The 21,956-nt window shown below is 40.1% G+C and overlaps 3 protein-coding genes across 14 annotated transcripts; 2 read left to right on the forward strand and 1 right to left on the reverse strand.

Moving 5' to 3' along the window:
* Positions 1–1,846: 1,846 nt before the first annotated feature.
* Positions 1,847–5,425, forward strand: zgc:158260 (uncharacterized protein LOC571389 homolog). 2 transcript variants are annotated; one of them, XM_035641179.2, is made up of 3 exons: positions 1,847–2,056; positions 4,674–4,998; positions 5,140–5,425. In XM_035641179.2, exons 1-3 carry the CDS (start codon positions 2,028–2,030, stop codon positions 5,320–5,322), a joined length of 537 nt encoding a protein of 178 aa, XP_035497072.2. In that variant the 5' UTR covers positions 1,847–2,027; the 3' UTR covers positions 5,323–5,425. The 2 variants fall into 2 exon arrangements, with proteins under 2 accessions (XP_035497072.2, XP_035497071.2); XM_035641178.2 differs by lacking the exon at positions 1,847–2,056 and adding an exon at positions 2,074–2,404.
* Positions 5,426–6,545: 1,120 nt separating this feature from the next.
* Positions 6,546–17,508, reverse strand: LOC118314617 (coiled-coil domain-containing protein 158-like). Of its 9 annotated transcripts, none has more exons than XM_047329271.1 (24): positions 16,983–17,508; positions 16,789–16,846; positions 15,900–16,048; positions 15,671–15,730; positions 15,400–15,587; positions 15,186–15,301; positions 14,783–15,104; positions 14,647–14,696; positions 14,044–14,154; positions 13,858–13,939; positions 13,511–13,630; positions 12,399–12,614; positions 12,066–12,269; positions 11,748–11,916; positions 10,627–10,779; positions 10,226–10,338; positions 9,915–10,073; positions 9,446–9,538; positions 9,055–9,177; positions 8,515–8,663; positions 8,155–8,217; positions 7,682–7,749; positions 7,091–7,268; positions 6,546–6,694 (listed from the first exon to the last, which is right to left on the reverse strand). In XM_047329271.1, the coding sequence occupies exons 1-23, from the start codon at positions 17,110–17,112 to the stop codon at positions 7,135–7,137; spliced, it is 3,030 nt and encodes a 1,009-aa protein (XP_047185227.1). In that variant the 5' UTR covers positions 17,113–17,508; the 3' UTR covers positions 6,546–6,694; positions 7,091–7,134. The 9 variants fall into 9 exon arrangements, 6 of the variants coding, with proteins under 6 accessions (XP_047185227.1, XP_047185226.1, XP_035497064.2 ...); XM_047329270.1 differs by having other exon boundaries at positions 8,155–8,214; positions 12,066–12,281; XM_035641171.2 differs by having other exon boundaries at positions 12,066–12,281.
* An 11-nt stretch (positions 17,509–17,519) lies between these two features.
* On the forward strand, positions 17,520–21,409 carry LOC118314619 (cyclin-G2). Of its 3 annotated transcripts, XM_035641176.2 has the most exons (8): positions 17,525–17,689; positions 18,326–18,449; positions 18,577–18,714; positions 18,878–19,128; positions 19,255–19,333; positions 19,427–19,528; positions 19,936–20,138; positions 20,546–21,409. In XM_035641176.2, the coding sequence occupies exons 2-8, from the start codon at positions 18,327–18,329 to the stop codon at positions 20,655–20,657; spliced, it is 1,008 nt and encodes a 335-aa protein (XP_035497069.1). In that variant the 5' UTR covers positions 17,525–17,689; position 18,326; the 3' UTR covers positions 20,658–21,409. The 3 variants fall into 3 exon arrangements, with proteins under 3 accessions (XP_047185232.1, XP_047185231.1, XP_035497069.1); XM_047329276.1 differs by having other exon boundaries at positions 17,520–17,700; positions 19,255–19,528; XM_047329275.1 differs by having other exon boundaries at positions 17,521–17,689; positions 19,255–19,528.
* Positions 21,410–21,956: the final 547 nt, after the last annotated feature.

Genomic DNA, 21,956 nt, shown 5'->3' on the forward strand with positions numbered 1-21,956 from the left:
AAGGTCCGTCTGACCGAGTATGCAGGGGAAAGCTGTTAAAATGTTTTCCTGGGACGAGCAGAGTCACATGAGTGAAGCCCCATCCACAATCGCAAGTTGGAAATTCCTCAGAGAAATGGCGCAGTGCTGACGTAAAACCGTTACGGCTACATTATCCATTCAGAGCTGTCCTGTGACAGCATGATGAATCTATAGGCAAGACGAAGAGGCTGCAGAATGGACAAATAAAAGAGGCTGTAGTTGCTGCCATTGATATAGCAGAAGATTTTTTGTTTAAACACTGCGTCCACACAATCATACAATTAGGAAAGGCTAATTATGCAAAAAATTAAAAAAGGAAAACTAAATAAAAAAACGTCTACACTCTGCATTGAAGGGTGTCTTGGAAATCTCAAGTGAGCATTCATATGTCACTGTTTTAGTGCTGCATTCACGGGGCTGTGTCACGGCACATTATAGTTCACTGGCTGCACTGAAAGTGTTTACTAAGTTAGTTTATTGCTATCAATAGGGATCATCAGTGTTGAAAGAGGGGAAACTTTCTGTCCTAGCAGTGTTTCCCCTGTTGTTGGTACAGCGATACACTCCGGGGACCTGAACTTAGGCCAATCAGCCAATTCATCCGCCCAGAGGGGGAATGACATGTGATTAGTGCCAGTCAACAGGAATCCCTTTTCTACATAACACAAGTTGGGAACTAATCATTACGTTAACACCGGTTACGGTAAAAAGCACACGGTTGGAAAAATAGTGGATATTTCAGCGTAGGTCAGTTGTAGTGCATTAGTGGAATAACCAAGCACATTTAACCAGGAACAACAAATATGTGGTGCTTGAGTATTACCACTTTGTTGTACCTGATACTATGCAGTCACTGTTTTTAACAGTTGAAGTTTCTAATTACAATGCAGATTAAGATTTACAAAACATGATCATCAATTTAAATATCATGCTTTGTAATTGCTTCAAAAACATTAAAGCGGTTCAAATAAACTCCACCTCAAGCAGCTATGCAGCTTACACAGTAAATCATATTGTTTGATTAATACAACACTGACGTGAGCTATGTCCTACAATGATGAGTACCGTAGTTTTGATACTTCAGGTTAATTTGGCTGACGATACTTGTGCACTTTTATTTGAGTTCATTTTGAGTGCAAATATTTGTATTTACAGTGATACAAGTGATGGTTGCATAGGACTTGGTTCAGAATGGCATGTGACAAATAATCTAGCAGGGAGAGCCCTCTAGTGCTTAAGTACTTGCACAGTGGGCTCCACACATTATTTTGACTTTATCACTATAACTTTTATAAATGTTCTACTGGCTTTGTACTGTAAGATAAGAGAAAGAGCAAACTGACACCATCGTAAGTGTTGCTCACACAACACAACAGCTGTATACACATAGTAAAACATTTTAAATGGAGGACCTATGGGTAATATAGCTATACAATTAATGCACGGCAATTTGTCAATTGTGGAGTGTAAATCTACACTTTTCATACACAATTCATTAATGAGGGCACTATTGAGAAAGAAAAGCTTGAAATATGCATATTAAAGTGAAAATGCTCACTGATAAGGGTGCTAAGGGATTTGTCCACAAACTAACAGCTGTGAAAGTTGTGAGCGGATGTCACGGACACTTGAGAGGTGGTTGGATGTCAATAAATTCCTAAATGAGTGAGCTATTGAAAATACAACTCTCCGGTGTGAAATACTAAATGGCTGTCATTCTGTATAATGACAGCGGTCTGACATTTTCTATGTCTAAAAACCAAAAAGTTATTGAAGATTAAATTGGATCGGTCGTCCCTGACAACGCCTACAGTGACATGCGCAGTGGGCAGACATTCAATGCCGTGCGCTCTCCACTCACTGCATCGTCATCTTTGGTGATTTTGATTTGATCAAATCTGTGAAACCTTCCTGAATGTGCTCTCCAACATATCCCGAAACTAAACTGGGACAGATCGAGGTTTAGACGCGGAGCTACTGAAGATAACAGCCGGCAAAACTGACAAATGTCAAATATGAAAAAGACTTCACCCCAGTGAGTAAAGTGGCCTACAAGTACTGCAAAGTTTTAGTAAAGTGGGCTAAGCTTCTTTACTTGACTAAATGTATGTAGTATACTTTCCACCACTGATAGTCAAAGACTACTAAAAATATAGCGTGGAACGATTTAACATCCTCGTCGTTTCTCATGCAAAAAAACCCCACACCCATTTTTGTGCCATTGTTGCCAGGGTTACCGAGCAACAAACCACACGCTTCATTTCTCTACCATTGCGACTGTGGCTGCAGGTTTTTTTTGACGCTAACGTTTTACAAAAGTGATCAAAACTGATAAATAAACAGGAACCATGGAGACAAAAAACACAAGGCCCATCTTCCCCTGGTGAGTTACTTTTTACATGTATTATGAATGTATTAAGTGACACATTAACAGTCGCCTATGTCGCAATTTTGACTGAAGAAATGGTTAAGAGTTCTTGGTTATCAATGTAGAAGACTGATGGGAGTCAAGTATTTTGATTAATTAAAAGTAAAGGTGCTGCCTTCCAAATGAATGTCGCCCAGGGGCAACCTGTAACCATACAACATTTATCACTTTGAATATATATTTGTTATTTTGACACCTTAAATCACTGCCAGTTTGGGTCTTCCTTTACTCCATGTAAAGCAAAAGTATGTACATCTTAAGAAGTTTATGTAAATGACCATGAAATCTATTACAGAGCCATTTACGACCACACAAAACTGCAGTGAAATATATCCCATCACTATGATTACAATAGTCTGAATAAGACACAGTGAAAACAGTGAAAAGCATTTTCTGATGACCTTAGCCCAAATAAAGTCATACTCAAAATAAGCAGTAATCAGATTAAGACGTGGAGTATTCTGATTTTAGTCGGATTATGCATATTGTGACATGGTACAGTACCTACATCACCCTGCCACTCACAGTATTTATCTCGGTTTAGCATTTACAGTATATGAAAATGTTTTTGGATAATTACTGTCAACCTGCCTAGTTATTCTGTCCTTGTCACTATGAGGACAGAGAAATCGAGAGAGATGCGAGCAGGTGAGCAATACCTAGAATTCAGTGGATGGAAAGGCAGAGGCAGGATTAGACAAGACAAACACATGTTACCCTATATCATTGTAGGTATGTACACACTGCCATTTTGAAAAGGTCACCGAGTAATTTTGGCTAAAATGTCATTCCATACATATAGACCCACAGTACTGTACGTGTATGTTCATGTCAACAGGTTCACGTGTTGTGAGGAGGGGATGAAACCGGACCCCTGTAGTTTGTTTAAACATGTAAAACCTCTGTGATGAGAGCAGAATACTCTAATACACAAACCTTTATCAGTCTGTTGCGGAGTGAGCAAGACGAGAATAATTAAAGTGCACCGTTGGCATTTTTTAACTCATCAAACTCGCGACATAACGAGAGAAATACTGTAAACAGAGGCAGAATTAAAGGCCATCAAGCCATAGGGTTGCTGCTAATGATTACTTTTATTATTGATTAATCTGGTGATTATATTTTTTAATATCAATTGATGGTTTATTCAGTTTAACCCTTAAAAAACAAATGTTGAAAATATTTGACCAAATACAAATTTTACAACAATGTTAACCCCCCCAAAAAAACTAGCAAATCCTCTAATTTGTCATCAAAAAGAATTTGGCAAAATTTAATATTTTTTTCTTGAAAAACATTTTATCAATTATTAACTTCTCTATTTTCTGTCAATCGACAATATATTATTTGTCTCATCGTTTCAGCTCTTAGCCAGTCTAAAACAGGATCGCTAACAATTTATAAAAAAAATTGTATATCAGGGTATATGTAATTTTATATCATGATATCATTATCTTTTCTGTTGAACAAAATTTGTGAAAAAAAAATTATTCTGACAAATATGATATCTCTGTTTACTACGGTTGTTTAGGGGTTTGGAAAGATTGATAGCAAACACAATACACCCAAACAATAAACTATACACATCAAAGTAGCCTGAAATATTATCAGGCCCTGGAGAGAGAATATAATTCACCATAATTTCAGAAGAGACATGACACACTAAGTAAATAAGTTACGCTTTTCCACTTCAACATTTAAAAATCTTTTCAGTTGAAGAGGAGGAGAAATAGCTCTTTTTGCAACCACATTTTCCTTTGAATGACAGCCACAAAACGTTATTTTTATTCTTATTATAGGTCGCAGGAAACCATTCATGTGATGTCCTCCTGTTAGTTTTGGCCTGTAACTGACGCTGCATTCGTCAGTTTATGCAGACACAAACACATACAGGAGAGATAAATGTTAGGCCTCATCAATTAAATGAGTTTTAGTTGCACCTTGTAAGTTTAAATTGATATTATAGGACATATTGACCGATTGAAACACATTATTCCAACAGAGACTAATAACTGTGCTGCTCAGTAGCTCTTTATGTGTCTTTATTATGCTGTCAACTTTTTTATGTCTGGAATACTATTCCCAAGGCGAGGTTATATTTCTACTCCAGTTTTTGTTTATCGTTATCTTTAACCTGGTTCAAAAAGTTTTTCATATTTCCAATATCAGCTTTCATAAGAATAGCAAAGCCCTTATTTTTTTTCTTTCTATTTTAAATCTGCAGGTACAAGGAAAGGTTGGAGACCAAGTATCTTAAAGACCCAACGAACAAGATTTCCTCAGTCAGCAGTTGTTGGCGTAGTGTGAACGTGAGCCTCGATGACTTCAGCGACTGCTCGTGGAGAGGCGTCACGCCGCCCGTTTTCCATGACACAAACCACCGCTTGACCCGGAAGCCCAGAAAGAGCGTCCCCAAAGAGCACGCCTGCTTCTCAAAGCAGATGGTCCAAAAGCAGATTCGCCGAGAATACGTGGCCACTGTGGAGGAAAAACTCAAACAGCATCCTTTGGCCATGTACCCACACTACAAGGATCACATGACCCCAGAGGTGAGCGGAGGTGAAAAGCAGCCTGGACTCCCAAGCTGCTACGTGCCTCAACCGATTAGTGGACGAGGCGTCAATCAGGCAGAATATATTCATCTCCTGTTTAAACAAATTTTACATGGCCTCATATATTTCTCTCTGCAGTTATTTGCTAAGGTGGTATCCGTTTTGGACCCAGACATGTGCGCAAACAGCGCCTCTCCATTTTCCACGCCTACAGCGGACCACGCTGAGGAGGAAGACGAGGAAAACTGTACAGAGCCCAGAAAAGAGGATGTGAAAAGAACAAAACAAGGAACATGTGCCAATAAAATGCAAGTATACTAGGAATACCATGTGTAGTATCAATAATCTAAAACGCTTTGATCCAATATGTAAGTATAATGAATCAATTTTACATGGGTATGTAAAATAAACAAATTATAACTAATGTATGCTTCTGACTGTAGCTACAGTTCTGCATCATTTTGCAGCATCCTTGATGCTTATATACTTCAAATGAATGGAAAAAGTATGAACAAAAGTCCAAAAAAAAGTAAAAGTAAACTGAGCAACCACGGCGGGGACATGAAAGTAGCCACCAAACCTTTCAGGAAATGGTTTGTTTCTCCAGTAAGAGCAAGTTTACAGCTTTCATTAAAGATGGTCTACTCTTCAACATTCTTCATCACCAACATTCTCCATTTAAGTGAAGAATGCCAACAGTTCTCAGGTCAAAATCTCGTCCCAGACATTAACAGGGAGGACAGTTCTGTTTCAAAAGCCTTTGAGACAAATTGTTGTACATTAGGTGAATTTTACAAAATCTAAAGCCCATAAATAGCAGTGGGAAAAAACACCTGCCACAAAAAATCATGTCCCTGGGCTCTACCATCTATTACACATGGAGAGCAGCTGGTTTAATGTCAAAACGAGGTAAAGCAGATGTACAGTTTGTAGTCTAAACTGTATGTACATATATCAGGAGTTATGTAAGCTACAACAGATAAAGAATGACAAGAGAAGAAGGCTATACATTTAAAGGTCAACTTTAAAAGACGAGCGTTAGCTGTATGTGTACCACAGCATTAGAACTGGTTTTAAAAACAATACCAGGAAAAAAAAGAAAAAAGCGTCTAAAATACATAAAAAATTCACGCTAGGAGTATTTCCTGAACAGGAACAAAAAACACTGATTAAAGAAGACATTTCAGTCCCTGTGTGTCAGTAAAAGGGGCAGAGGTTTTACTGTTTGCCAACTATTTGTCTCTTTTAATTACCTCCACTAAGGACATTAAGTGGTTGGTTCAGTTGTTCTTTCTATTGGCAGGATTGCTCAAAAAGTTATGGACTTTACATGAACATTTTATCGAAGATAGTTCTCTGCCATAGTAACAGGTGATTCAATTTTCAGAGGATCTGGATCATTTTAAAGATTTTTCTTCACCATTGCGAGATTGGGCAAAACTTGGCATTTTGAGTCACATCTAAAAACGGAGTGAACAGCCTCGAGCAGCACAATTCACTGTCAATACAATCCCACTATAACAAATAGAGATTCTTGGCTTAAATAAATTAATCAAACATTTATTGTTTTATCAAATACTTTATTAAAACAATACATTATGAATTATAATTAAAATATTTTATTTTTAAAAATAAAAACCTTCATTTCACATCCAACTTCATCTGGTGACCCTTTCCAAAAAACACGAGATTTCTGTAAGACAGAAAATGTGAAATGATTCAAATTAATTCTGAGTTATGAAATGATGAACAACATCTAGACATATTTATATAAAGTATGTCGACTGTGAACTGCTGAAGGACACGTTCAACAAGAAACTGAAAACTGGTGCAATGGATTTCAGTTGCCTCATTACGTCCTCCCGACACTGCTTGGGTTGATGAAATAATCAATCTGACATAGTGTCTGTTTGTTTTATCAACAATTATCTGCTAGTATTTAAATTTTGGTTTTACTCCTTCTGTGTAAGAAAGTGTCTCTTGTTAACCAATTAACATCTCTTCTCCTTATGGTCCATACGAAATGTTCAAGGTGTTCATGGTGATATGACGAAGTGTGCATGTAACATGTACAATATCAATGACCTACTGAGACGAGGAGCCGGCCTCAGGTCTGTGGTTGTCGTGTCAGTGTCAGCTGTTTGGGTCAGAGGTCAGGAGGGAGTGGACAGGCGACCTGCGGCCCAGTGAGAGGAGCTGGAGGGTAGACGTGCACCTCACTGCAGTCGCTGGACTCCATACGCCGCGGCCTGGACGAGCCATTACCTCTGTTAGAGAATGAAATGTTGTCATTGGCAAAAATCCACAGTCTGTTGTATTTATTGGCTCTACCTTCTGTAAGGCTGCAACCAATAATTATCTCGTTTAGATTTAGATTTTTAGATTTACTTGATTAGTTGCCAAAGGTCCAAGGTCTTTCCCACCCAATAACCCACATCTCAGAGAAAATGTTATGTCCAATGAAATGAAACAAACAATCAATTTCAAATATTTGAGGGGCAGTGAAAGAAGTGAAGAGTTGCCATTTTGGCTTAAAAAAATAACTTGAATGATTGCTCAATTATTACAGTACTGGATGGTTACTTTCCTGTTCAAATCTTGTCTCATGTGGCCCATGAAAGGAGTCAATTAAAAATAATATTTGAAACATTATTTGTTGGATTGCATGAAAGTGACTCACTTTCACTGGAGTCCTTGTTGATCATCTTCTTCCCATTCAGCTCAGCTTTTGTGAGGAAATGTGGCTCACTGTACACATTACGTAACATTAAGTTAGCTGACGCTTTTGTCCAAAGAGAATTACAATAAGTTCACTCAACCATGAAGAGATTACCCAAAAAGTGTGAGAATCAAGATAGTACATAAAGATTTATCGAACAGCTTCAAATGCTCATTCTTTAGTTTGTTTGTTTTGTTTTTTAATTCGAGGAGTAATGTGCAGTCTGAACAGGCGAGTTCAGGTCTGTTTGGACACAGTGGTGCATGCACAAACCGACACGTCACACAACACGTCAAACTGCACAGCCTGCAGCGCTTTGCATGTTGCATGAGGGGGTGAAAGGTCACATTAGTAATCGTGATGCGGCCCTATCCCAGCCTCAAGACAAGACAAAACAATCATGCACTCAAATAAAAAATGAATATTCTCCCTACCTGTGACAGGTTCTTCTTCTTAACTTGGAGGCAGCTTTTACTTCTTCAGTCTTGTCACTGCTGCTGTATTAAAACACCAAGAGAGACACAGGAACATTATCGAATTCCATGAGTCCAAAACATATAACGATAGACACTTCGGAGTTTTTAAAAATGTACAAGGTCATCAGCTCGTTTGTTGTTTTTAATGGTGCCTCACAAGCACGTACAGTGAAACCCAGTGTGGTCAATGAAATGTGCATTATGTAACCTCTCTTCTCAACGCTCACTTAGCAGTGTCATATGATTGTCAGATGTGATCTAATCTGTCCTAAGAGCTGAGTTAATCCTTGCAATGTGTGGGAACGGAGCCAGACGTACCATGTGGTCCTGTGCACTCTCTCTGGTGCAGACCTCCTCCTGTGGAAGCTGCTGTCAGCGGGGCTGTTATAGGTGTGTGGTCTGTGGTTCTCTGAAATCACTCCTCGCAGCTCTTTCACGAGAGACCGGAGTTCCCGGGCGGGGCTCGCCTAGAGATAGACAATGTCAGTGCAGTGTCGGTGGTGGTGTTAATATTATAATAGTTGGTTTTATTAGCATTGACTGGATGTAGGACAGTCTCACCAGATCTTTTCACATACTTAAGTCAGAAACGCACATAAAATAGCAGGATGACACAATAATTAAAAAAAAAAAAAAAAACAGCAACACAAACAGTGTTTCACTTCTGTGTTGAAATGATTTACACTCTGGTTTCTCACCTTACCACAGGAATGCAATGCTGTGTGTGGGTTTGATTTAAAGGCCGAGCAGATGTGCTGAGCTCGGGCCTGAGCAGCCAAATAAACAATAATTCGCACATTCACTCGATGGGCTGGAGCCGTGGGAGATAAGCGTGATTTATGGGGTTTCTGATTGCACCTTGATCTGAGTGTTGGCGGCGTGCTGGGCCGAAGGTGGGGCTCGGAGTGCTGATGGATTCGGGGAATCCAGGTCTGGTGGAGGTACATTCAGAGCTGTGTGCAGATTTTGACCTTGGAAGTCCTACAGAATATATATATATATATATATATATATATATATATATATATATATATAAAAGATAGTTATAAGTTTGTTTGGGCAATCAGTTCTCTTTAAAAATAAAAGTCATAGACTAAATCTGACTAGATTAATACATACAAGCTTAGTCCAAAACATAAAAATTTAATATGGGTATACTTTTTTAACAAAGTATAAAGGTATACTGTGAACAGGCTGGACAAGTCGTATTCCCCCGAGACAAAAAGACTGTGTATGTTATCAGCTCTACCTTCAGGTCGAGGGCATGTTGGAGTTTCAGACGATAAAAGTCCTGCTCCTGCAGCTGGATGAAATCTTGACAGTCTGCAAAGCTCGCTGACATCTATGGAAAGATACAAAAAGGATTTGGAACAATATCAAAGTGATGAGACGGAGGACATGACTGATAAGGCTCTTTTGTTGACCTGATTATATGAACTCAAAAGTTCATTTTGTTCCAGAGGAAGATAATAGCTGTTCAGGGAAAAAGTGAGGCCAAGCCTTGAAAAGGTTATTGAAATAATGTTGGTATTTCTGTTGTAAGATAGTTGCTGATCATCAGACTTCTACTTCTTTCAAGGCATTTTCAAACCATATACTCTTTTGATCACTCTTTTTGGGGTATTTTATGCATTTAATAAGAAAGTGGGCGTTACACAGATGATTGCAAATGGGCACAAAAGTCACATATTGTTTAAAATGGATCGTAAGTGAGCCACCTTGTGAAGGATTGCCTCCAGGTCCTCGATCCGGTCCCTTAATTGTTGGTCTTTGGATCGAAGAGCCCCCAGCTCAGTGGCAAGTTGTTTCTTCTCTTCCTTCACAAAGGTGAGATCATGGAGCTGACGCTGGCTCTCCAGGCTCTGGTGGCGCTTTTCCTGGACAGTGAGAACAACAACAACGATAACAACACCAGAAATTATAGATCAAATGTCTTGGATAAAACAATCAAGCCAAAACATCTCAATTGAACTTGACTGGAGAGGGCCCAGTGGATGATCTACACAGACTCTGGGACATTAGGTAACACCTGGTAAAGCTTCTCCACAGTCTCCTCTAGATGTTGGATTCTGCCCTGCAGAGAGTCAACCTGCTCTCTTCTGGAAGTGATCTCCTTCTGCATGTCCATGGCTACTTGGAGGCCTTGGAAGTAGACACAGAGAAAGAAAGACAAAAAAGAAACATACACATAAGAAATCAAGAACACAGCTTTAATCTTGGACAGGCTTTCTACAGGTCAGCTTACATCTCTCAGACAGAAAGACAGCTTGGAGTGATGTACACTGTTTGCAAAAGGGTTCCTTGGTTTCATTAAAATCCAAAGTAAATCACAGTTATCAGTCCACTTGATCAGAGGAAACTTCTCAGATGTTTCTTAGAACATTAGATTTTTTAATTAAGTCTCATTTTAAATAATGACGTGGCTCTAACCGTGTCCATCTGCTCCTTCCAGTGTCCTCAGCGTGCCCCTGACCTGGTCCAGCTCGTCACGGGTGTCCCTTAGCTGACTCCGAAGCCTCAGCACCACACCCTCATGCTCATCATTCTTACAGCTGCGGAGCCGCTGCTGCTCCTCATGCTCCTCTGAAATCATGCCCAAACAGACACACACACACTTTAACACAACCATACATGTGCAGCAATGGAAAGGCTTGGTTGACAGTGTAAACATACCGAACATGGCTCATTGTTTTTCGAACTCAGCAGGACAAGAAGATCATTTGATTTGGCAAAAAAAAGAAAGAATTTGAGAACTGAAAACTTTCTAGAAACAGGGAGGGACGGAGCTAGAATTCCTGTAGAGTTGAAGGGCCTTGTTGCACTAATGGTCATTGCTTATCCCCATACTTAATGGTGAAAGTCAATTCTGAATAATATATTATGTGGTAATCAAAAAACAAAACATTTTATCATCCATAATCTTAACAAGGCAGAAAACAAATCAATGTTATTCTCTCGTGACATTATATAATGATTTGACACAAAAACCGTTTCAAGACCCTGAAAATTAATTTTCCTCTTATAACGTCCAATTGCATTTACATGATCACACATTTTCTGCCAAATTTAGCATTAACAATTTTGGTAATTAAATTTGCCTGTTTATTTTCCCAGCAAGGATTATACGAAGCACCGAATCAATTTGCACAAATGTGGTGGAGGGCTGGGACATGGGCCAAAGAACGAAAGAACTCGTATTTTCGTGTGGATCCAGCTAAAAGGGCAGATGGAGAAAAGATTGATCACTTTCCTTAAGGCACATTTTTAAAAATTGTCACCAATTTCCAAGAGTTTGTTCATTTTTGTGCAGATTATTAGACTTTCCTTTTTCCTTTTATTTTTCTATTGCATGAGCTTGACAGGACTGTTTAGCCTTAGCAGAGGTATGTGCATACCTAGTCCAATTCTAGTTTTAATAACTTTTAATACCCAGAAATAGGTTTTCAGGTCCAGATTTGATTAGAATGTTGGATGGAGATTTAATTGTTTACATCTTGGACAGGGATTTTGTCTTTTTAATGAATATAAAAGTTCAGTAAAGCTCAACCTACTGGTGAGGGTGAGTATCTGCATGCGCTGGAACTCCAGCTGGGTGCTGAGCCGTTTTTTCTCCAGAGATTCCTCCTGAACACGTCGACTTTGTTCGGCCACAGACGCCAGGAGCTGCCGCCTCTCGTGCGCGGCAGTGGACAGGTCTGACTTGTGCCGTTCTAACTCCGCCTGATCCGCATATGGCACAAGAGAGAGGAAGAAAGAAATAATTAGAAACATTTACAGTGAAGCTAGTGATGATGCAGGAAAGTAAGTGGAGTATGGAAGTCAATGGGGAAAAAGAGAAAAATACTGTTGTCATATTTTATGTTCCTGACCCTGAGATGCTGAATCTCCAGCTTGTGCTGGTTTAGCTGGTTACGGAGGAGGCTGTTCTCCTGGTGAAGGCTGTCGATGGTGCAGCTGTGCTGCGCTGACATCTGGACGCTGCTCTCCATCTGCAACCGCAGAATATCTACCAGCTTCTCTCGGTCCTCCAGCTTCAGCCTCAGTGTTTCTCCTTCTACTTGCAGGGTCTGGCACTGAGAAAGATGCTGCAAAAATCAATTTAGTTTAAATTTCACAACAAGGTTTCATAACAAGGTTTGTATGTAATCCAAGTGGTATGTTTCAGAAACCGATGACTGGTAAAGTGATGCATGATCTCTTACCTGCTGGCCCTCTTGCTGCCTGAGCCGGAGCTCCTCATCTTTCTCCCGCAGGAGTTCCTGGGCTGTCCTCCCCTCCTGGGTCCTCCGATCCAGCAGGGCCTGTAAGCAGTTTTTCTCCTTTCCAACTCTGTGAAGCTGCTCCCGGGCCTCCTCCAGCCATCCTCCCAGGGCCTTTACTTCCACCTGGAGCTCACACTGCTGCTGCTCACTGCACCTCTGGGGGATAAAGCGGGAGGCTCAGTTGGCTGATTGTTTTTTAAAGCACGGTCTGCTTTTAAAGAAACCCCTCTGAGCAGCTATAGTTCGCTCTTCATGTTCACAGGCTAACGGGAAATTATAGCTACTCTCTTAAACTGTTTTCAGACATGAACTTGCGTCAGTGTCAGACAAGTTAACACCAACAGGAACATTTTGCAACATGCAGGAGGCAGGAAATGATGATAATTCATCTCCAAAAGCAGTGCTTTTGTTTACAGTCATCAACACACCCCCTCGCTCGCTGTGAGATTTCTGGGGATTTTCCTCACATGGGATCAATCAGTCGGAAATTTTACAAGGGGATCAGCAGAAAGAGTTACAGAATGTGTCCACAGCGACATTTGCGTTCTCACATATAGCCACTAAAATTTCAGGAAAATGCACCATTTCTTACAGTGCCAAAAAGGTACTACATTTGTTCATTACTTTTACATGTTCATACAGTCTCACAAAGAGAATTAACCAAACCTTATCAAAATCACAGAAAAAGAGGGTTTGTCATTTACTTTTCTCAATCAAAATAGGTCACTAAATTGTTGCCCCATGAATCAAATTGGAATAAATGCACCGTGGGCATTAAACAGGGAGTATGGTCTCAGTCTTTAAACCTCAGTCACCAAAGGCCACATGCTAACCAGAGCCTCCGTGAGCCTGGCGATAGTATTTTCACTCTTCCCACCCTCGGCTTTAGCAGATTGCACACTTACAGATTTTTGGTTACTCTTTCGTAATTAGGCTACCCATAACTTGAGAATCATTGTGCCATAATGTAAACATGGATCTATATGAGGACATTGTGTATGACAACAACAGACAGACACAAAACGCTGTTTTCATATGGTTTCGTGCAGCACCTTAAGTTGGCCGAGCTGGGACTGAAGCTCTGCTGTCTGTTGCAAAGATTGCTCTCTCTCTCTTTGAGCATCCGCGAGCTGAGACCGAACATGAAGGAGCTGCCGCTCCAGACAACATACCTATAAAGTCACAATTGACATTTACAAATATTAAATCAAAATACGAAATATTAATTATTTTCTCGACAGGACAGGATTTCCACCAGTCTCGGTTTCACTGTGTTCATTAAATGTGGTTAGAAATTAAAACAGCACAATCTTATGGCTGGTTGATATTAACATTTATCAGCCTCAGCATCGTATTGGTTACATTACTGCTCAAACTATTACTGTAGATTCTTCCTTACCTTGTCTTTATGGCTGGTAAGGGTTGACTCAAGTTCACCAATCTGACACTGGTGCAATGATGTCTGTCTCCCTGTGAGCTTCCTATAACAGACATTATAAGATAAGAGAATCCTTTATTAGTTCCACTATATATAAAAACACACACACACGTATATATTAACCAAAAGTATATGTTTTACACTTACTTTAGGAGCTCCAAATTGTCACTCAAGCTGACGCTGTTGTGTTTTGATGAACTCAGTTTGTCGGTCAACAGTGCCATCTCCTGGCAAAGACTTGCAATCAGTTCTTCGGTTCTAACAGACAGAGAAATGCTAAGAGTTCTTAACAACGCTGCATAATACAATTTTTTTGTTTGTTCGTTTTCTGAGTTGAAGGGTATGAAGTAAAACAACGGACATGAAAGGTGCTGGTAAGAGTGGCATCTCTAGCGGCTCTCTGGTAGGCAGATAACATCCTACAGCTTGCTCAGTGACTGACTCTTACTCACACTATGTTTACTAACAAGAATTTAATTTGGCTGCACCTTTTCTATCAGCATCTTCACAACACCTTTTATGCTTTTTATATGCAAATATTCAAATTGGTCTCCAAGTAATCTATAAAATGTCAAAATGTTTAAATTGCTTGTTTTATCCAACCAACAATCCAAGACCAACAGACGTTTGTATTTTCATCATATATGACAAAGAAAAGCAGCAAATCCTCACGTTTATGTGGAAATCTGAGACTATTTGGCTTATTGGCTTAAAGAGTGGACAAAAACAGAAAAATTGACATTGTATTACCTTTCATTATTTACTCCACTGCATCCTTCACTCGCCAGAAGATCTACTGACTGCCATAAAACAGATGAAAAAAAATAATAATAGGAATAGTCTAACGTGCACTGAACATTGTCCATAACTGGCATCTCTTACTCACCACAACGAGTCTCTCCTGTAGCTTGTCTGTCTCATTGTTATGATCCTCAGTTAACTTAGCAGCTGGGGATGGAGGTCTTGAACAAGTGATGATATTAGGACTGGTGATGGTGCTGTTACCACGCTGTTTCTCGTGGGATAACAGTGAAGAGTACGTCTCCTTCATAATCTGTTCCAAAGTCTCTACTTTCCTGTTAAGTGCCGACGCCTCATCCTCCGTCTCATGCAGCTTTTGGTCCGCCGCCCTTTTGATGTTCTGGAGCTCTTCCAACATGCGTAGCATCTTTTCCATCTGATCAACGTGTTTCCTTGACTCTGTCAATCTACAAATAAAAATCTAAAAATCTGATCAAAGAGATTTTAAACACATTTTTACAGAAGTAACATTTTTTATCAGTGTTCACCTGAGTTCCGACAAGACATCTTTCTCCATCTGGACTTCATGCAGCTTAGTCTGCAGGTTCACGATGGCTTTGTCAAAGCTGAATGTCTCTTGTTCTGTTTGATCATGTGTCTGCATCTGAGAAAATAATAAGCGATATGGAGAAAGTATTAACAATTCAGTCATTCAGACAGCACCAAACTGAGAAGATTGATGACTGAAATACAAGTGTGAACCTGGTTTCGTTGCAATTCAGGCAGCTGTTGAAAACAGTCATCTTTTGCATTTTCCAACACATCCTTTCCAGGGGAGCCGATTTGCCTTTGAGCCACCTCCTGGTTTAAAATATCCAGATCACAGTCCGCAGACTGAATCGCTGCCTGATAGTGGGTTGGAAGGATGGTGAAATCCCCAGGTGGATCATCTACCAAAAGAGCAGAGAAAGAGTGAAATAAACACTCTGTATGTTGTCAAAGTTAAGGGTTGGTGAAATATGTCTTTGTTTACCAGTTACATAGGCTGGGCTTTTGTTTATCTGGACCTCTCCCCTGTTTCTCCCCTGCACATCTGGATATCAAGTCCAGTGATTTAGATTCAACCTGGTCTGAAATGAAATCACCTGAATGACTGATACCTGACTAAAACCTGAATAAGCCCTAACGCAACACATTCTTTTTTCCATCTGTCTTGCTGCTGCTACATGAAAAACGTGTTGAGTGACACTGCTCGTACTCACGTATGTTAAACCTGTGCTTGAAAAAGCTCAGTCCAGGTGAGCTGTTGATACCGTATGTGCAGCCAAACCTCTCCAAGGCAACTTTGGTTGCATTTTCCACTTCTTCTTGAAGTCTTTGCGTTTCTGTGGTTCGCCTGTCAAGCTCCTCACTGCCAAGAAATAAAGGATATACAGTAACTTTTACTTCAACCATAAGCTTCTTTTTAAAAAAAACTGCTCTATTTTCCAATACCTTCCCTTAATCCTGCACTTGAATTAGACATAATCTGTTGTACAATTTGTGCTTTTTTTAAAAATGTTTCTATACTTTAAAAAATGTTTTTAATATTTAACTCATTACAATGTTTATTGGTTACATTTTTTTTCTTTTATTCATGTAAAGCATATTGAAGTAAATCTGTGTATTATAAAGAAAATTTACTTGTCTTGCCTTGAGCCATACCATTATATCAAGACAAGTAATTATATATACAGTATATATATATATATATATGTGTTTCTGTGTGTGTGTGTGTGTGTGTTAAAGTGTGAAAGTGTGAAAAAGAGAAATGTGACAACAGTGCTCCATCAATAAAAAAAGTGTTTCTCGGTTTAAGTCTTAATTCTCTGTGTTGGAATCCTTATGCTAAAAGCTGCATTGGTATGTTGAGGAAAAGTAAGTAAAAAAAGTATTATTTTTTTCTCTTATAAAGTCACAACTTACAAGTGAAGAATATCATATTGTATTTTATTGTATCTAGATTTACTTCATTGATTCATAATGTATTATTCTCCATATATTTTATTAGTTCATATAATTACCGTGCAGTATTTAGTGAATTTAGTAGAAAGAGTTGGCTGCATGCTGCTGCAAGGAACGAGTTGTTGACTGAGGGTGAAGTAACGTTACCTGAGTTCATCCATGGACAAACTGTTGAATCTCAGTCGAAGAGAGGTGTCATCAGTCTCTACATGAAGTTAAGAAAGCAGGTGAGTTGTAGACAGAATACATGAAGGTAATGAGAAAGTGAACTCGAACTTGTTTGGACAGCTGGGCGAAGGGCAGACTAATGAAGTCCCTAACTTGAACCACAGTTAGCCTACCTGTTGCTCCTGCTGCTTGTGTGCGTTGTCTGTGCTTCGGTCGCGAGGATTCAACGTGTAAACCACGAGCGCCATTACTGCTGGAAAGCACCAGCCTCTGGGGCTCGGAGTGCTGAGACCCCGCCGACATCCTTCGTCACTTACCCGACATAGCCATCGATTTAAATATTCTCAACTCCCAGAGAGGCTGTACAAAACAACCGCTCTCTTGATATAACAGCTAGCGACTGACCGTAAAGCGACATCACCATGGAAACAACATCCGGTAGCCAACTGCTAGCTTATCGCGTTTTAATGCACCTTGGTGGTAATTTCTGCACAACAATGCCAGACTGTTTCTGTTGGCCATGTGAATAAATAAAGATAAAGCTGTGCGGTACAGTGGTACTGAATTTATATATATTTTAAAAAAAAGTAACGTTAGCGCCAGTTAGCGCGCGGACACTTGTTAGCTACAGTTCACTGTGACGCAACCGCACAAGACGAGGGCGTGTCCAGTGTTGCATGATGGTCATTGTAGTCCGCCGGGAGGTCAGCGGCTGTTTGTTTACTCAGGGCGGATCCTCTCTTTTTCAGCGGGGATACTCTCGTCTTTTATCATTCGCCGCCTGTCGTCGTCGTCAAAATTGGAAACATGAAGAAGTGAAGAGGTGCGATTGAGTCGCAGCGCGGTCGTTATCCTGCACGACGGCGACTCCTGGGCAAAGGCAAGGCGACGGTTTGTTGATTCGCGTTAGCGGGGCTAGCTGCGTTAGCTAACATCGACGTTAGTTGTTGTTTTTATGAAAAGCCTTCAGGGTTTGTTTTTTTGTATTTCTGGAGGTTTCTATTCTCACATTCACAAAGCTGAATTAAGTTTAAACAACCGGTGTCTGTGTAATTCCCCCTCGTCTGGACCGTGTCAGTGTCCCTGCTATGGTTGGTCCACTGACCTAGTTTCTGTTGTTCAGTTGACCTTTTCATTTAGGCCTACCAGATGTCAGCAACTTTCATTTTACTGTTGTCGAACTTTTTCTGCACTTCAGCATATTTTCACAAATGATAAGTTTTGGGCGTGTGTGTGCTAGTGTGTTTGTGTGTGTGTGTGGGGGGGGGCGTGTGTGTTTGTGTGTGTATGGGGCTGTGTTTGTTTGTGTGTGTGTGGGGGGGGGGGCGTGTGTGTTTGTTCGTGTATGGGGCTGTGTGTGAGTTGTGGGGGTGTGTTAGTGTGTGTGGGTGGGGGTGGGGGTGGGTGGATTGTCCTCTACTGACACCTGACACCCAGTAGGTGTGGTTCAGGAGACCATATTTATATGTGCTCTTCTGCTCACTGTGTGTAACCATTGAAACATGTTGTTGTCCAGGATGAGGGATCTTCAAGCCATTGACAGCTTGCTCCTGAAAGAGCTGAAGTCATGTTGTGCCAAAGAGTACAACTTTCTTCCCAGAGAGGCTGGCCTGAAACTGATGGAGTCTGCTTCCACACAGGTAACCCACTGACCTACTTTTACATTTTCTTCTGCCGTTTGAGCAGCAGGTATATAAGTTTGCTTCAAAATGTATGCCTTTTCCCCCACTTATGTACATTTAATATGCAATGGCCCAATTTTTTCAGAATCACAACGGAGTGTCTGCAAAATGCAGAGACGCCAGAGTGGAGGAACTGTGGGGCCTGACCAGTTTCTTTGGCTACAGCACCCAAACTTTTGTTCAAGCTGTCAATTTGCTTGACAGATTCCTCACCATTATGAAGGTTGGAATTTTTTTTAACGTTACAGCACAAAGCTTAAACATTGTTTTGTTTTGTTGCATGTTTGTGATCACGTTCCTATTGCCGGTGTGACAAAAACTACCGCGTTTGACCTCGAACCACGAGACGTGGACTCACACTTCTCACCGTTGTGATACCGTGACAGGCTCAGCCCAAACATTTGCCCTGCATTGGAGTCTGCTGTCTTCACATGGCATCCAAGATGGTCGAGGCAGAGAGCAATGTCTCACCCACCCATGAACTCATTCGCATCAGCCAAAGCAAGTTCACTGTGTCAGACCTCTGTCGTATGGAGAAGATCATCTCAGACAAGCTCAGTGTGGAGCCCAAAGCAGTGACGGCCTTAACCTTTCTACACCTCTACCACTCAGCCTTCGCATCCCTGTCTGCTGGAAGGTAAACATTTATTTTATTTTTTTGTTGTTATTGCTGATGTATTACCTCAGCATGCATGGACTTGGACAAACTGCTGTATGAGGTTTGTACAGGTGGATCACATTAGGATTCCCTCTATATTTTAAGGGAGGAGATCCCAAGCATTGGGAGACTGGAAGCCCAGCTAAAAGCCTGCTTTTGCCGACTTGTTTTCTCTAAAGCAAAAGTAAGAATTGTTCCTGGGCGACAATTTCTCAGCATAGCAGCATTCATGTTGAGCCACGGGACTCATTTATCTGTTGTTTGTCTTATTTCGCAGCCATCAGTGCTGGCGCTGTCGCTCATTGCTCACGAGTTGCCCGATGCCCTCCAGTCCCCCGCCATGTTGAAGATTGTCCAGCAATTCCAAAGACACCTAAAGGTATAAAAATAAAAAAAAGAGTAGACATGACAGACTTTGACTATCAACGTTGTAGGCAATACATTTTCAGTCTATTGATGAATCAAACTAATTTTGGCAGCTCTAATATGTTCCCCCATAGTGTCTTTTTGAACCACAGGGCATCATACCATGTTTTAATACTAGAATGGCATGTTAAGTCTCTTATCTGGTTAATATACTTCATTTATGATTATATACTTCTCCAGTTCCAGCTATTTCTCTGCTTTGTATTGTAAATAATTGTGTTGAAATTGTACAACGTGGCATGACACTGCCCGACCACCAATATGCGGACAAAAACAACGCCTGTTGATGGCCAGCATATTTTCAGACTATTTTGGTCTGCTGCCTCTCCCATGCCTTACTCCTCTCTGTTGTATTCACAGATCAGTGACAGCGAGCTGCTCCACTGGAAGGAACTCGTCGCCAAGTGCATGACCAAGTACCACTCCAGTGAATGTAACAAACCAGACAACAAAAAGCTGGTTTGGATTGTGTCCAGGAGAACAGCTCAAAATCTTCAGGCCAATCACTTCAGTGTCCCTGGTCTGCCAACTATTCCTGAGGGGAGCTGGGACGAGAGTGAGAGGTCAGTGGTCCTGTTTGTCAGTGTTTCACTGTAAACTACGTGGGATGGATTGTTTCCAATAGCTGCTAAAATATCAACTTTTTAATCTACATTTTAACTTTCTGCACTGTATTTCTTTTCTTTTGTATTTTTTTTCTAAGTCATTACATGTAACCCATTAATGCTATTTTGGTGAAGAGTAAAATGAAATGTGTGGCTTTTTTCTCTGGTTAGTGTGTTGCACATCCAGTAAATTGTGTTGTTGGGACCAACAGAGTGGTGACCTTTCTCAGAATAATGGTCAGCTCCTCACCTTTGAGAATCTCTCACTTAAACGTTTATTCATACCACGTCAGCATCTTAATTTGATCAGCAAAAAGAAAACTGAAATTGGATCATTGTACGACTGACCTCCTCTTCTCTCGTAGCGAGGACTCCTGCGAGGACATGAGCTGCGGAGAAGACAGCCCGTGCGGCTCGCTGAGAAGTGACGGTGAAGGAGCCTTCTTCCCCTCTGTCTTCCTTAAATGTGGAAAGTGATACTGATGTGCAGTAGCTCACGATCACCTGGATTGTAGCTGATTAAGGTGGTCGTATATGGTCCAGAGCAAACCTGTTTCACTTGTCATAATGTAAAACACCTGTGCCAAGTGACAGGTTTTGATCATTAAGTGCCTGTGTTATTTCATTTTATTGTTGGTTTTTTTAATGTAAAAAAAAAACATATCTTAATAATACTTAATGGAAAAGTGCAATATTTTGGCAGCTTTGTGGCAATACATCCTAATGTCTTTTTCCAACATGTTCTCTTTTCATTTGTGTCCAAACTCTACACATTCCAGGAGAAATAGTGAAGCACAAGAAAACAACTTAACGAATGTCAGTCATGAGGTACACTCAAAGTTGAATACCAGCTGACACACTAGCACATCCCCAGTCTTTTTTCTTAAACTGCAGTTTTTATACTCAACGCCGTATAAATGTACTCCGCAAATGTATGTTTATTTACGGACATATACAATTTTAATGTGACATTTCAGTGTTAACGTATCAGACTGTATATGCGTGGATACATTGGTATATGTGAATACGACTGGAAGTTCCTGTTTACCGAGATAAGCTTACTGTAAAAAAAAAAGGTTTAAAAAAAAAGTGTACATAACATGTAAAAAAGAAGAAAAAAAATTATGTTTTGTGAATACGACATAATGTGTGTTGTACTTGGATATAATGTGAAATCTGTTGAAAAGATAGGAAAGAATCCAACCAAATTAAAAAATTGTTTTTATCTACCACTTGTTTTTTTATTTTAAATTCTCCAATTATGGTACAGTGGGGAATAGTTATTTTAGAAACCTGCGATCAGGTTTGGTGTTTGTTTACTACTGAAAACAACCTGAAATACTGATATATTCTGGTTCACTTTATTTTTATGGGTATAAGAACTGAAACATCATGTTTAAAAAAACTGACACTTATATGCAGAATTTTCGGGTGAATTTATAATACATCCTTATTCATCTTTACATTAAATCACAATGGTCGTCCTTGGAGCAGGGTCAGTCAATCAATCACATTTTATTTTTATAGCACCTGTCATACAGGTTGGTTCAGTTCAAAGTGCTTCACAATTGACTGACAAGCCAAAAATCTGACAAAAACCAAGTTAAATGCCGACAATGAAATAACGTAGAGCAGAATTTAAAAGACAATGAAAAAGGAAATAAAAACATAATAGTAATATTAAACAGAGGAACATTGCAACATGGAAGTGACAAGATAAGTCACTAAAGCATACTTCATCAACAGCAAGGGTAAAAGGTAAGTTTTACGATTACG

Source organism: Scophthalmus maximus, chromosome 19 (genome assembly GCF_022379125.1).
Source record: "Scophthalmus maximus strain ysfricsl-2021 chromosome 19, ASM2237912v1, whole genome shotgun sequence".
NCBI lineage: Eukaryota > Metazoa > Chordata > Actinopteri > Pleuronectiformes > Scophthalmidae > Scophthalmus > Scophthalmus maximus.